General features: G+C 48.5%; 2 protein-coding genes across 2 annotated transcripts; both read left to right on the top strand.

The window, feature by feature from the left end:
- Positions 1-5,769: 5,769 nt before the first annotated feature.
- Positions 5,770-7,057, top strand: ENH_00042880 (hypothetical protein, conserved; the record flags this gene model as incomplete). The annotated part of the gene is made up of 4 exons (XM_013585285.1): positions 5,770-5,962; positions 6,079-6,261; positions 6,382-6,555; positions 6,702-7,057. 4 exons carry the CDS (start codon positions 5,770-5,772, stop codon positions 7,055-7,057), a joined length of 906 nt encoding a protein of 301 aa, XP_013440739.1.
- Positions 7,058-7,503: 446 nt separating this feature from the next.
- On the top strand, positions 7,504-14,336 carry ENH_00042870 (hypothetical protein, conserved; the record flags this gene model as incomplete). Its single annotated transcript, XM_013585284.1, has 16 exons — positions 7,504-7,747; positions 7,846-7,968; positions 8,186-8,668; positions 8,790-8,954; positions 9,108-9,344; positions 9,556-9,702; positions 9,849-10,127; positions 10,288-11,187; positions 11,366-11,833; positions 12,070-12,252; positions 12,389-12,502; positions 12,754-12,795; positions 12,908-13,165; positions 13,499-13,858; positions 14,074-14,187; positions 14,311-14,336. The coding sequence occupies 16 exons, from the start codon at positions 7,504-7,506 to the stop codon at positions 14,334-14,336; spliced, it is 4,143 nt and encodes a 1,380-aa protein (XP_013440738.1).
- Positions 14,337-14,438: the final 102 nt, after the last annotated feature.

Below are 14,438 nucleotides of genomic sequence, written 5' to 3'. Positions count from 1 at the left end.
TCTGTTTTCGAATCTGACAATGAGAGCTGCAGAGCTCAGGTGACGATGCAAACGACGAATTCAGTGGTGCAAGTGACATGCAGGTGCTGCCACTGCGGGACCTGGGTAAGCGAGGCCCCCTACGAGTGGTAGAACGATTGCAGCTATCACATCCCTTTGTGGAGACATATAAACATGACTCAATGGTCTGCTGGAAACTCGTTTTAGGCGCTGCTGCCCAGTAACGCAATGAACGACCGCCTATGCATGTCGTCGCACAACTGTTGCGCGTAAACTGTCCCACCCTGCTGCGGTTTCTATGTTTTTAACCAGCCCCTAAACATACATAGGACGTGAATTGTTGAATTTTGTTGCTTGACGGTTCTTTCATTGGGAAAACGAGCAGGAAGAGGCGGCCCCAAGTCCCCTTGGGTCTCTGAGTATCATTACCGCAGCCACTGATTGGCTTCGGATGGCCCGACATCTCTGACTGTTGCAGATTCATCGAGCCGCTGCGCTACACCTGGTATTATTCTCATATTGTCAATGAAATAAGCAAAAGGGCAAATTTAATCGTGTAATTTAGCCGAAATGTTTATTTTTGAGGCTACGCCTGCTCAGGCCTGACATGAGGATGTCCCCTGGCGGGCGAGCGACGGTGCGTGCAAAACCTTCCACTAAACCTTTGCAATGATTAACATGTGCCGGCCTGGAGCTATTCTTTACCTTAATTATCGTGCGTTGCCTGGTCTGCATACATCTTCCCCCTGTTAGGCTGTAGGGTGCTTATGGCGAAAAGTCCCGGTGACGTCCCACATTTTGCAGGTGCAATACCTGCATCGATCACGTGGCAAGAAACTCACACAGTACAAGTCCCGAAACATAGATGTGAGACCACCCATAAGTAGGCCTGCTCCAACTGTTTGTCAGATTTGTGTAGTGTCCTTTTCTTCCAGAAGTACTCTGGTACCGTGGGCCCTACGTCACCTCTACATTGCAATTGCTGCGAAGTTTGCAGCGAATTCATGCGGGGAATCATCCCTCCGGCGATATTTAATATGCATGAGCCGCGGCATCTGAGAGCCTTGCGGACAGGAGGAGAACAGCAGCAAATTTTCAACCTGAGCGGCTCACCGTCGTTTGTCCGAGGTTACAAAAAGGGAACATCGTTGCAGAGGGCTTCCTAAATGTATGACTCACCTGAAGTAAAGATCTAGCCGTCTTCTACGACCGTTCATAGGGAGTTGTTCACCGATGCAGGTGATGCTGTGTTACTTTCAGAGTCCAAAACTGGCTCCGTTTTGGCTATACAGAAAGCATACGCGCCTCTGGTAATTCAGTGAGCTGCATTCAATGATCATTTTGTGACTGCGAGAGAAAAGTAGCACCCCAAATCAAAGACCTCTCAATGATAGCTCCACATCAGCCAAAGGGCGGAGCAAACATAGCAGGCCGTTAGAGGCATGCCACTCGCGGCGGCGAAAATATACAGAAATAGAGCAAGCGGCATAGAAAACCTTTTATCATTACTCAATATGGAGGGGAGGGGTGTAGGATGATATTCCTGAAGGCAAGCTGTAAGGCTGTTGGAGAGGCAGAACGGCATCCACCCTTGTGCAGGGGATGCGGCTGCACTATCACCGTATGTCACTGCTACCATAAATTTCCTTTATTTCCACCGTATGTCACTGATTCCATACATTTCCTTCCCGAGACTTTCTGGCAGTTAACAATTGTAGATGCCACGGAGGTGCCATGGCACGGGTTTGTCGTGGAAGTTGAACGTTTTCCTGACGGCCAAAAGAAGCCCTTTATTTCATATCGGCTCTTCAGTTTCCACTCAGTCTTTTGGTGTGACACCGCGTGCTTCTATTTGCGCACTGTCCGTTGTTGAGGCGCTATCACCTCTGTAGACGCAACAACCGAAAAGCCTGGCGTTAACGCGGCCTTTGGCCGAGGTCTTTGTGGTTCAAATGGGTCTCCAACATTTTCTTTTGCATTTTTGTCACGCGCAAAGGATCATTCAGGGCATAATTCAGGCCTTGGATGGTTGGCAACGCCTCCAGGAGTCGCGCCTAGTGACAAACTTTAAGTTGGGGAATCCGCAGAACATTTTTTCGGGGGCGTTCTAGCATCCTTTGAGTGTTCGTTTGTTTCTTCTGTTTCATGCACTAATTTTTTTTTGTGCACTTGGGCTTATATCATCCGCAGTCGTGAGCATGGTCTGCATGCTTTTGTTTAGGCCTTTATGAATTTACACCCATGCAAGCTATACTTGCAAGGACGGTTTCTGAGCAGGAGAAGACTTGCTCAATGTCGCTAAGGATTTGAGGAACATCAAGCTGCACCGGACCTGCCGACTTCCGCATATATAATTGGATAGTAACGCCACAGTATGATCGAACGAATTAGGGGCCACATTAAAACATCCCTAAGGCGCCACGCCTGTAGCTGAGGACAGTTTGCGTGGAAAACGGTCAGAATTCTGCCTTCGGCTCACGGTGAACTGTCAGCAGATGAACTCTATGCATATATCGAAAACGTCAGCTGACTACAAATTCTGTGTTCAGAAGTATCCCTCTAATGTAAGGGTATTGCAAGAAATGCAAGAGCTTTCCAGGTCTCAGCGCAACCATCAGCAATAAATACACTGTAAAAGCCCTCGGGGACTTGAAATTGCAAACACATGCTCTTGTACATAACGCCTTAATTCCGAAGCATGGGTCAAGCTAGGACCTACATGCGCAAAGCATTATCTCCATGTTATACTCGCTTTAACTGCTGCTTCCTTCATAATAATCAGACCTATGTCGTACATTTCTGAAGGCAGCATGGTTTCTTAAAAATGTTTACTCAAATCATTAAAGCTTCGAAGCGCACTTTGTTCCGTTCACAGTCGATTCCCCCTGTTTCAAAAATACCGAGAGATGCTCGTATTCTACGGAACTAATTGATATTAAGCCAGAACCGCTACTGCAAGCTTTTGTGTTTGCAAACTTCCCGAGTTTCTGAAATTAGGTTTCTAGATTGAACAAAATGCCGCCCCTGCGGATTAGTCAGATGCGCTCAGCACACTAGTGAACTACTTGAAGTATTGGCAAGCCAGTCAACAGGGCCAAGCGCCTAATAGCAGCACGCAGAGGTGAACAAGCCCACAATCGTGAGACCTTATTGTGCATGTCCAGTCTTATCGGAACATTAGTTTGAGCAAACCTAACAAGGGCAGCGCAACACTATTCAGGTGTTCACTGTTCAGGTGTTCACTGATGCATGCACCATTAGTGCAGTAGACTCTAGAAGAGCTGCAGAGAGCAGCAGATACATTACAGAGGCACTTCAACGTGCGAAGACGGTTTTTTGTCTCGAGCAACAAAAGGCCCACTCGCAAGTGCATCAGATGCATGAGTGAAGTTGAATATGCAAATGCTACAGCATGCTCACCCGCACAATATTGCAGGTTGTACGGCAAAACTGTTTTCGTGTGCTCATATCTGAAGCAACCTGAGAGAAGTGCAGCTGCGAAGGGGTTGAGACTGTATGAAGAATCTGAGCTCTGGTGGGGTCCCCACATGACAAGGTTTCCTGCGGCATCGAAGCCTGCCGCATACCACCTCATCGATTTGCCATATTAAGCGATTAGCACTTGAAATAGACATCAGCCCCGCCATCCTGCAGCTTTTGAGGGTTCCTACGTGCATGCAAAAATAAGATACCGACAAAAAAGGGTGGGCTAGGTAAGCACATAGTATAAGTTTTCCCGAGAGGTAGAGCGTGGGGCTCCAAGCTTTGATGGGGTCGAACGCTCCCAGTATGATTGCAGGCACTAACATACCGTTAGTAGATCAAGGGTGTTGGAGGGTTCACGCTTTCCTGTTTGGCTGGTCGAGCGCACATCATCAACATTATGCGGAGTATTTGAAGTTAATAGATGCAACACGGACTCTGTCCCAGCAGTATTGAATGGCTGCACTTCGAGAAAGCGACAGCGGTGAACAGCTGCAAACCGCCGGCATTCTGCCGCAGCTTTAGCCCACAGAGACCAGTCACCACCCTGAGGGGCAAATCGCACTAGTACGTACAGCCAGTGCAGCTAATGAGATTTCTACCTTTGCTGATTCTACAGAAGTTGCTGGCAGCAGGCTTGTTTATCGTCCCAGACGTGCGAGCTTAGAGACTAACTCTACTACTCAGGGCTCAGCAAGGAAGGTAGGAGTTTTGCGGTTAGCAAAGAGCATTATGCGCCGTTGCAAGTGTTGCACTCACTGCCGCAACAAGAAACAAAGCAGGCTGACGATTTGGTCTTATCTGGGCTTGCGCACAGTGGAGCATTCTCTGGAGCTGCTGTAGCTGATCAGACGTGTTATTACTCTCTACGTCGAGGACAAGGAGCAGCGCGTTGCTCTGTGAGCAGAGCTCCGCCCTCAGCTCTGAGAATTCTTCAGCACTGCTTAGTGCCCACAGTGTCATGCGGGCTTCTGAACCACTATGACACATCGACAGAATCTCAAAAGAATAGACATCGAGACTGTCTGCGGCGGCATTCTCTCTGGTAGAGGCCAAAGACGATATTAGTTGCTGCTGCTGGTGAGACAAGGTAAAGCTCACTTGTGCTGAAGGCGACGGAGCCCCCAATCAACGCCAACAGGGTCTCGCAGCTCAGCGCTCGAAGGGGCATTTCCCCTTAGCAGCCTAGAAAACAGTGACATTGTTGCCTTGGGACTAGCGCCCAGCAGGGATACTTTGAAGTGTAAACAGTCACTAGGCGGGAGCTTGATTGCAAAGTGTTCCCGTTTCAATAGAAGGACCTGAGAGCGAAGGTGCTGCGATGGCTCGTCCACAGTGTCCATTTTTGTACAACCGATAGTGCGAAGGACAGCTACGAATATGGAACTGAAAGAGGAAGCACTGCTATGTATTTTTTTCCGCAGCTTGTTGCCACCACCGCAGAGCTGAGAACACGGAGACAAGACAACGAAGCGCCCTTTATGAGACTTCGAAGATCAGCCGTAAAAGGTGTGGACTTAAGCCCTTCTCCCAAGTTGACTGCAGTCAAGCCACTTCAGTGCTTTACGTTCTACCTCTAAACTGAGTAGATAAGCTGTGTGAGCTATCACTATCCCTTGCGAGGTTTGCCTTGGCGTGTCCAGCCAGCATGCACATTGCACGACTAGATGTACAGTTACTAAGGCCACCTCTCACGCGACGTCGTCGCCAGCTCGGAAGTCACTTTTGAATTCGATAAACGAAAACAAGTAGACCTTTCGACTTGTGCGTTTCATTCCCTGGCTTGGCGTACAATGGGCATGATAACCATAGCGGCAAAGGGCGGAACGCTCCGGCAAAAACGGTGACAGTTATATCACTGCCATTCACTAAGCCGTTTAAACATCTCTAGTTGGGCTGTTTTGGAGCCTTCTGGCATACTTAGTCGCAGGACATGTATAGTGTGAGTGGTATCTATTTGGTCGCCAGCTAACCACAGGCAGGAGGCCGAGATGGCCGCCAGGTCACTTCGGGAGCCAGAATAACTTAAATAGAGTGGAACGATTGAATCCTACGTAAACCGCTGATATGAGTGCCTTCAAAGATACAAAATGTAGCCTTTTGCTAGCCACACGAAGGATGAATGGCTTCAGAAACAGCCGACTCATGGGTTTGCAGCTTGTTCAAGGCGCGGGCCCCACTGGGTGGGTGCTCGACGCAGTCGGCTGTTGCACACCAAGTCTCACACCATGGATCTTTTTTATATTTTGGGAAAGTAGGCTTTTAAATTGGATTTTCTTCATAAAAATGAATAGATCGAGACATTCAGTAGGCCCCCAGAGGGCTGACGGCCTCTCCTGGTCCCGCGGTCTCTTCACGGTCGCTCGACTTGCGTTCCTTTTGATGGCCTTCTTTGCCTCTTTAACTTCTTCTCTTTCGTCAGTTGCCACTGAAGATAGCACAGTTGAAGTTGGAACAAGGTTTTCACTGAGGGCTCCATGTAAGACAAGTTGAGAGTTGCATACAGCTCTGAAGTGAAGCTGACTGGAAATGGCCGCTGGAGATTCTGAACCCATTTGCGTTGCGATGTGCCTTCTGTTTTGATTGTTTGTTTAGTAATTTCAAAGCTTAACGAGGCTTTGACGTCCTTATGGACTCAAATAACTCATAATGGGGAGCCCGTGGAGTTATCGGGGTCCAAGGCTCAAGAGTTGGTTGAAACAACAATTCGCCGACTACGCGATTCAGGGGAAGAAGTCACAGACGAATTTCGTGATCTTTTGTCATGGCAGCTGACGTGTAAGTTAATTCTCCACTCCTTGGAAGTCTTGCCTTTGCCCACGGAAGTTTGTGATTTTGGAAAATGGCCAATGGCCTCTGCTCATGGACCCTGCTTGTTTGCGTCTGGTGCTTCTGCAGCGTGTTTTCCAATTGAAGAAAATGCATTGAGAGGGATTCATGGAATCTTTGGAGTGACAAGCAGAGTCGTTTGTCCCGCTAACCGCACTTTCTCCTGTGCCTTGACTGCACTCAGTATTCCATTAGCCGAAGAGGAGCGAACCCCCATACAAGCCCTTGAGGCCTCTATATGTGGTGCGTTTCTAAACGTTTAATCTTCATATACACTAACCAGAATGGCTCAGTCTATCGTGCTATTGTTCAGATCTCTTCCATTAACTTGCCTCATTTTTATGAATATGGAGACACTCAGCTCTGCTCCCTTTGCTCGATGCGTTTAGCTGCTGCAATACGGCACGTTGGACATGATGCCGCCGCAAGGCTGGCTTCACAAAGAGGTACCGGCTTGGGCCCAGAACAGGTACGGAGCCTTACGCTTGAGGAAACTTCGTTGTCAACAACAGACGAAAAAACGGAGAGCCTTTTCATGGAAGGCATCCAACTTCAAATAGAGATGCAAAAGGGCTTTCAGCAACTTCAGTGGTCCCGATTTGGCCGAGCTTTTAAGCTCGCATCAGCTTTCCGCCTTGCCCAGCGTGAGCTAGCCAAAATTGCACCAGATTTGTTCTCAGTGAACGAAATTTGGCAGACTGAGTCTACATGCTCAACTTTTGAGCAAGTGGGTGTAGTCTGCTAAGTTAGGAACAGATGTGGCTATTTATTGAGGGTTCGCCATAAGTGGCCGACTTCATGCAACTGTCATCGTCGTTCGCGTTTATCAGGCCTCTTCTACGAGCCCCAAGGTGTCGAAGGCGCTAAAACAGAAGGAAAGGAGAGACTCACGGAAGGCTCACCCAAAGGAATCTTGCAGCTGGTCGACTGTGTCGCCAGAAGTGCTTGCTTCGGGATCGGCGAACAAGGATTTCGAAAAACCGTTGAAGCTTGTGTTGAGTCTGAAAGGGTGAAGAGTTCCTCGGTGTTGGAGTACTTTTTTCGCGTTGCCCCTACCAAGAAGGATAGCGTAGCTGCCCAGGTCTTTGCAAGTCCGTTAAAATGGGTTCTACAGACAGTGCTGCATAGTTTAACATCCGAAAGTGACATTTTTCTTGACTTATCGAGCTGCTGTGCGCGCCTTCTTAACAAATGCTTTCCAACTTGTCGCATTTTTCCTTGTCAGCTTCTCTGCTAGTTCTCGATTCAACCCTGCGAGGTCGGAGACTGGTTGCCTCCCAAGGAACTCCTGCCTTAGGAGAGGTACCAGAAGCTAGCTCTCTTTCTTCTCTACAGCAGGCCGTAGCTGTCTCTGTCGCAGCTTGTTCAGCGGAAGTAATGGAATCACTTGATGCTCACTTGCAAGCTCTTGGGAGTCTCGAAGCAATAAGCTCCAGTGAGTTGCTGAATTATGCCTGGCCTGCCTTCCACTCAGAGAACTCAGTTTAGTCGGGTCATTTCTGCCAAGTGAATGTCTTTGTTTGATTACATCAGGCCCAGTGTTGTTTGCCTCCGTCGCCCTAGAGAATGCACCATTGCTTTTCGCGCTAAGCGGCGTTCAGCTACCGGAATCCCTCCAGTCGGAGTACGAGAAACTGCGCCAAACCGGATCAGCGCGTACGATTTTCCCACTCATTCACACGTTGTCACCAACATCCAGACTGAAACGAGCTAGGCAGCTGTCTGCGACTCTTTAGTGGAAACGTTAGCCTTCGGAGACCTCAAAAAGATAAGCCATATGTTTCTGAAGAATTTGAATTGCAGACTTTAATGCGTTAATTAAGATAAATATGCGAAGAACCGGTAAATTAATGGTGTGTTTGTGTTTCTACAGTTGGTTTAGCACTCATCCGTGGAGCTTCAAAAATGATAGGCACCGCATGCGGAAAAGAAGGACATTTAGCAGCCCCCAGCAGTTCATACTTGGCCTGCGTCTCCAACAGCCTTGAAAATATTGGTTGGAAGGCCCAAAGGGCACTGCTCAAACAGCACCTGAATGCCCTTGCATACTTCGCAGAGAAGCCTGATCTGCTGCCCAAAGGACCTGATTTTTCAGAAGCTTTGAGAAATTTCACCGTTTCAGCCACAAAGCTTGTGCAGACTCTACGTCAAGCAGCAGGAGTTTCTAATGGCGCCCTTGATCTGAAAGTCGACAGAGGTCGTATTGCTCTTCCTTTGGAGGACGCTTTGCGGCAGTTTGGCCGCACACTACAAGACAACTTACTTCCCATGGGGGTCACTTTCCTTGAAGACGGAGACCTTTCCCTTTACGGCCCCACCATTCATGAAAAAATAGTTTCGTCCACCAGCGAGGCATGTAAGTATCCCGTCTATACTACTTCACCTGTAACCGCATGCCCGTGTCACGTCACTCAGCAAGACTTATATTCCACCAAGACTTTCTACTTAGAGTTTGCGCGTGCACTTTTGTCGTTCAGCTCGTCAAGCTCCATCTTCAGGAGGCGGAGGCGAACTGAAGACTTTCATGATCATGCAGAGGTTGAGGGGCCACTTAAACGAAGTTATTGGGAATGAATCGCTGCGACGCGCGTACACCAGCACCGCGAACAAAACAGGGCTATCTTCCAGAGCAGTTGAATCAAGTAAGCTTTTTTTAATGCACGCGAAGCATGCCTGAAAAAAGTGGCTTCTCCTATTCCATTGTGCAGAAATTATTTAAATAAGTGTAGCTGAGTTTGTCAGTGAAGGCCCACCGGATGTGCCGCCAGCAATAATTGGGTGCATTTTGTGTACAGCCTTCGTCAAATCACAAGCGCGCCACATCTTCATATTTATCCAGTCACTTTTAGACAGTCGACCAGAAGATGTCGCAACACGATTCAGCACAGCTGAAGGGCTGCACTCCTTTATAATAGAATTTTTGGCTGAAAAGGTGGGAAAAAAAGAGCCAGAAGAAGAAAAGTCCTCATTCGGAGGGAACGTCTCGGGCGAAGTTGTTGCCTTGGCAAGTTCAGTAAACAAGGAAGTGCTAAGTAAGTCAGAAGAAGTCACAGACGCAGCCCCAGTGTACCCAGGGAAATTTATTGACAGTCACAACAAGATGCACCTACAATATACGCATGTATGCAATGATGATGACAGTTGGCTGCCTCAGTGACAACGCTTCAGCAAATGACAATGCTCCCAACTAATTTGGTGCGACCCTAAGAAGATTCTTGTTATGTTTCTTGTTCTGCACCATAGGAACATTTGCAAAGCGCATAAGTCTTAGCAGCTCTTTCCAGAAGGCAAAGCAAGCAGCGGGAATGAGTGTGAGCACCTGGCTCAAAAGCGAGTTCGCTGATTTTCGAAAAGATATACCACCATCATACGTCATCGACATCGCTTACGGTAAGCGAGTACAGGCTTGACTTACATCAGTGCAAACCTGTGGAGTGCTTCTTTTGCAATGCCTGGAATGAGCATTGATGCTTACAACCGCAACAACTCCGTGCATGATTACCTGTTTTTCTTTCTGCTCTTACCTTGTGCTGCAGAATGCCTAAATCGGTGCACTATCCCGATGCTTGCTGATACTCGGCTGCAGACTCAGTGCACGGATTCTCAAGGGAGGCCACAGCCCCTTGGAAAATGTGCCGATCCGGCTGCCGAGTTCCAGCGAATAATTAACAAGGAAATGTGGGCAACTTTCTTGGAAGACTGGATGACACAGGGCAAAGCTCATTCGGCTTGCAGGGAGCTTCTGGTACTCCAAGAAGAAGACGCGTCAGCTTGGCAGCGGCAGGTATTTCTCATGTACTCTCATCTCGACTCAAGTGAGCCAGCTTTACACCACATGACTAGCAAGCATCCCACCGGCAGCTTGATGCCTTGACAGTCAAGGTGCCTGTTCTTAGGTCCTGCATAGAACGTAAAAGCGCTTCACCTGCAGCTGCTGAACACTAAATGCATTGCCTGTGCTCACACATGCTTCAGTTGGCTGCGGAAAGGACCACCATGGGTATGACTCTTTTGGCCGATACTCCATTAAGCTGGAAATGATTCAGCACTTGTTTGAAATGTTCGCAAGTACGGCGAAGTTTCCGACCCTGGAGAACTTCATTAATTGGCTTGTAAAACTTCGCGAGCCTCTTCCTCAAGATCTGCAGACGCCCACAGCCTTAGCGCTCCAATACGCCGGTGGCTATCCACAGACTCAAGTGCGAGTAAGCAAGGCATTCGCAATGGCAGTGAAAGGAGACCCTTCTTATTCTCAGTGCAAACCCGAAGACACCAAGATTATATCGGAACTTTTAGGCTCTCTTGGAAGCGTCTTTTATACCCTACAAGCGTTTAATGACTTCATCAAAGAACGACGCACCGGGAAAGAAAATATCACTCGGCAAGTGACCGCACCAGTTGGTAAGACTATTACACTACAACTCATCTCCCCACTCAGTTTCTGCAGCCGCCACTTCACGCGAATTTTTAAGGCCCGCTGTTTGTTTTTCTTCCTCCAATGTATAATGGGATGGGCATCTTCATTTTGTTTTGCAGCTGCTGATGCTAGGCCTGTTCTGAGCCAGCTCATGCTCACATTCACAGCGACTGGCCCTCGAGCGCCGGATGCGGTGATACGCTATCCAGCGTACGTCCCGAGCAGTACTGCTGCTCTGCTGTCCCAATCTGGGGCAAAGGCAATGCAAGTATTTGTTTACATACAGGATGTACTCGGCAATGTTTCAGCCACTCAGCTGACAGGTTCGGATGCAGTAGGCCACTTGCTAGAAGCAGCGCTTGCTACCGAAGCCTGGACAGTAAAATGTTTGGGAGCTTGCAACAGCTCTTGCACGTTGCGGTCGGAAGGAGAACAAGCAATTTCAATATCCATTTCGAGTACGCGATAATAACAGTCCTAAAACTTCAGTTTACTTCAGCTCTTGCCAAATCTCACTCTCGCTCATTGGTGCTCCGTACAAACTTCCATTCAAGCACAAAGCCCAACTCATCGCTAAAATCATGAAATCGTGTGCCACCATCACTTTGTTTTCTTTTGGTTCCGTGTGTATCACAGCAACAGCGGTTGCCCCTTACAATTTCCCCGCAACTGATGATGAGAGTTTGGCGGCAGCGGTTTTCGGGTGGCTGCTTCCTGCTTTCCCCGCTCTGCGTTGCAAGGCTCCAACCAGAAAGGTGATTCCAGTTGTACTGCCTATCCCACCCCCTACGCTGCCTCCAATTCCTGAGCCATCCAAGGAAGTTGAAGTTCCCCCAAAGCCTGAACCTGAGGAGAAGCCGTTTCCTCCTCCCCCTCCCACGGCTCCAGAGGAGATCGTTTTGCCTCCACCTGAGGAGAAAGTCCCCGAGATTCCAGAAGCCCCTGTAGTGCCAATACCGCCTAAACAAATATCTATAAAGAAAAAGAAACCAGAAATTGACATAAAGAAAAACGAAAATAAAGATGCAACTGAACCAGAGGAAATGATTACCATGATTCCTCCCAAAACGGAAGAAGCCCCGAAGCTGGAGCATAAGGAAGACGGTAAAATAGTCTTCCCGCTTTTGACCAACCCCCGGCCTAGATAACTACGTGGTAGTTCCTCTAGCATTAACCACCACTTGGACGTCTATTTCCTGGTTTCTTTGGCTCTTCGTATGCTAACCATGTGTCTTGGAGTAACAGAAACGCAAGGTCAACAGCGTATATAAAATCTCGCCTCGTCAAGTTCTCGCATATTAGACATTGCGCATCCTATTTTTCCGTATGTTCTGCTTCAGCATGTCTGAAAGTTGTGCGCCTTTACAACAAGTACATACAAGGGGCCGAAATAAAAGATGTCAAAACTCTACACGAAGAGGCAATGGCGGTACCGCTCTATCGGGAGACGCGGAAAGAACTTCAGATTGACCAAAAGGATATTTCGATGCAGCAGTTTCGTCTGGCTTTATGCGTCACTTGCGGTGAGCGAAGACCTGCTGCTTTCCTTTTTGCCCAACTGAAAACTTTGCTGGATGCTGATTGGGTTTTGGGGAACTTCGCTGCTCGGCGACGACGACTGGAAATGCTACTGTCCTAGTGTGATATTCTCTGTTGCAGCTAAACACATACCCGCTCTGCAACTTGCATCGGGAGAGGAGCAACAGAGGCTGGCTGCATCTATTGAAATGAGCAAGGATATATGCGCGTCTGTGTACAAGAAAACGTTATGGGGTAAGACCCACTCACAACGGAAAATAACAAGTAGCCATTTCGTCAAAGTTTGTTCTAGATAAGCTGCACACGATTCTACATGCGCAGTTGCTTCTAAATATTGTACCACAAATTGTGCTCAAATTTAAGTTGTTACGGACAACGAAATGCTTAGCCTTTTAACTGTTATGGCATGGTCGTCTGTAAAATTAAAAGAGAACAGAAAACTATTCAATAGCTTTTGCCTGTTCAATGCTGTTCTCGAAATTCAGCGAATGAGATCGACGGCGGCGCCCCACTGGCCTCCGCAACACGTGAGTATATGCTTGACTCGTTAGGATTTGTTAACTTCCTCGTGCCAGCGTTTCTTAAAACGTAGAGAGACAACTACTTGACTTAAGTTGCCTTCGATCTTTTGATTTGCAGCGGCTTCACTCCTAACAAAGAGCGTGCAGCTAAACCTGCAGGCGGCAGCCATATCCCACCGGCTGCTTGGAGGTGCTCAGCCGTTGCTACAAGCAGCTGAGAAAGAAGCAACAGCTGTAGAGGTCTGCGCCGCAGGCGAGGTCTTGGGAAGGTCCTTGCAGAACGCTAAGTGCATAATTCTCCGTAGGAACCCAGATATAAGCTCCCCATTCTTGCTGGCACTTGGCGGGCTTTCAAGAGCAGCAGCTAAAAAGATGCGTAAGCCAAACACATAAACTCAAGGGGATACACCGTACACAAACAATGGCTTATGGCTTAGGGTATAGAGTCCAACTTATTCAACTTTACTTCTGGTCAAACAGAGCGACGAGCTCCGTGGTGCATTCAGTCATGGTTTAGTCAATGATGTTACTGTATCTGTCCTCAGGTTTTCACAAAGAGTGCTCAAAGATTGGTACGCGTTTTTCGCTATGCATTTGCGTCACGCCGCGGCTGTCACTATTCGCTGCTCTGTCCATAGCTGTTCACCTTACGAGTGTATCCATTGCTGAACTATTGCACTGTGCGCTTGTTCCGCGTGTCCTGCTGCAGCGGCCGAACTGTCTTCGATTTTTGGAGCCTCGGTAAAGGTTGCAGGCCGGCGGGTGCCCCCGACCTCGTTGGCTGGGGGACTGAGGAATTGGTTGTCTCAGGATATGGGGCTGGCAGCTTGGGCTAAGGAAGCTCACAAGAAGTTGAAATCCGATAGATCTGTGGCGGCTTTGTGTGCTGCTCTGCGCTACGCTGAGTTCATCCGACAAATTAGTTCGCCGGGGACCACATTCGACCGTATGCTTTCGCATTGGAACCTTTCGCTGCCTACCAACGGCCTGTCGCTCGTCAACGCCCTGCGCTCGGCTTCTAACCCTAAGCAGAAGCTTACGCAGGAGCTCTGCGTGCTCACTCCACCAGGTCAGCCAATACAGAACTTATCGTGAGCCGTTGGACGACTGAGCTATTGACATGAAATTAGCTCAGAGGCACCACAATGTTGCCGCTGCAACCAGTGCCCCTTCACATGTCTGCAGCTGCTAAGCTGTTTTCATGAAGCATCTTGATGTGGTTACATTCGGCCATTCAGAAGACCGTTCGCTAAACGCTTTGTTCCCACAATGTGAACGCTGCAGGGCAAGAGGTGCAGCGCCTCGTGCAAAGGTTCGATCCAGCCTACTGGGCTGCCCTGATGCTGCAAACTGGCGAGCAAGGGGAAGCAGCGGCAGGAGCCGCAGCACCCGTAGCTGGTATGCCTCACAATGCTGTTACAACAGGAGTATGATATGTGGAGCGTATTCAGACCATGGAGCCTCAGAAGCACCAAACAGCAGGTTATCTTTCTTGATTGTGGTTTGCTTTGTGTTCTTCAGAATCTGCAAGGAGCACGGAAGCTTGATTGCAAATACTAAGATAACGGAACCCACTAACCCTGTGGGGTTTGTGCCTTTATCGGTTGCAACTCTTTAGAGGGTGTAGGGCGAAGATGCCAAGACGCCCA

This window comes from Eimeria necatrix, genomic scaffold (genome assembly GCF_000499385.1).
Source record: "Eimeria necatrix Houghton genomic scaffold, Enh_scaff31, whole genome shotgun sequence".
NCBI classification, from domain to species: domain Eukaryota; phylum Apicomplexa; class Conoidasida; order Eucoccidiorida; family Eimeriidae; genus Eimeria; species Eimeria necatrix.
The sequence above is the reverse complement of the archived record's forward strand: the minus strand, read 5'-3'. Positions and strand labels throughout refer to the sequence as shown.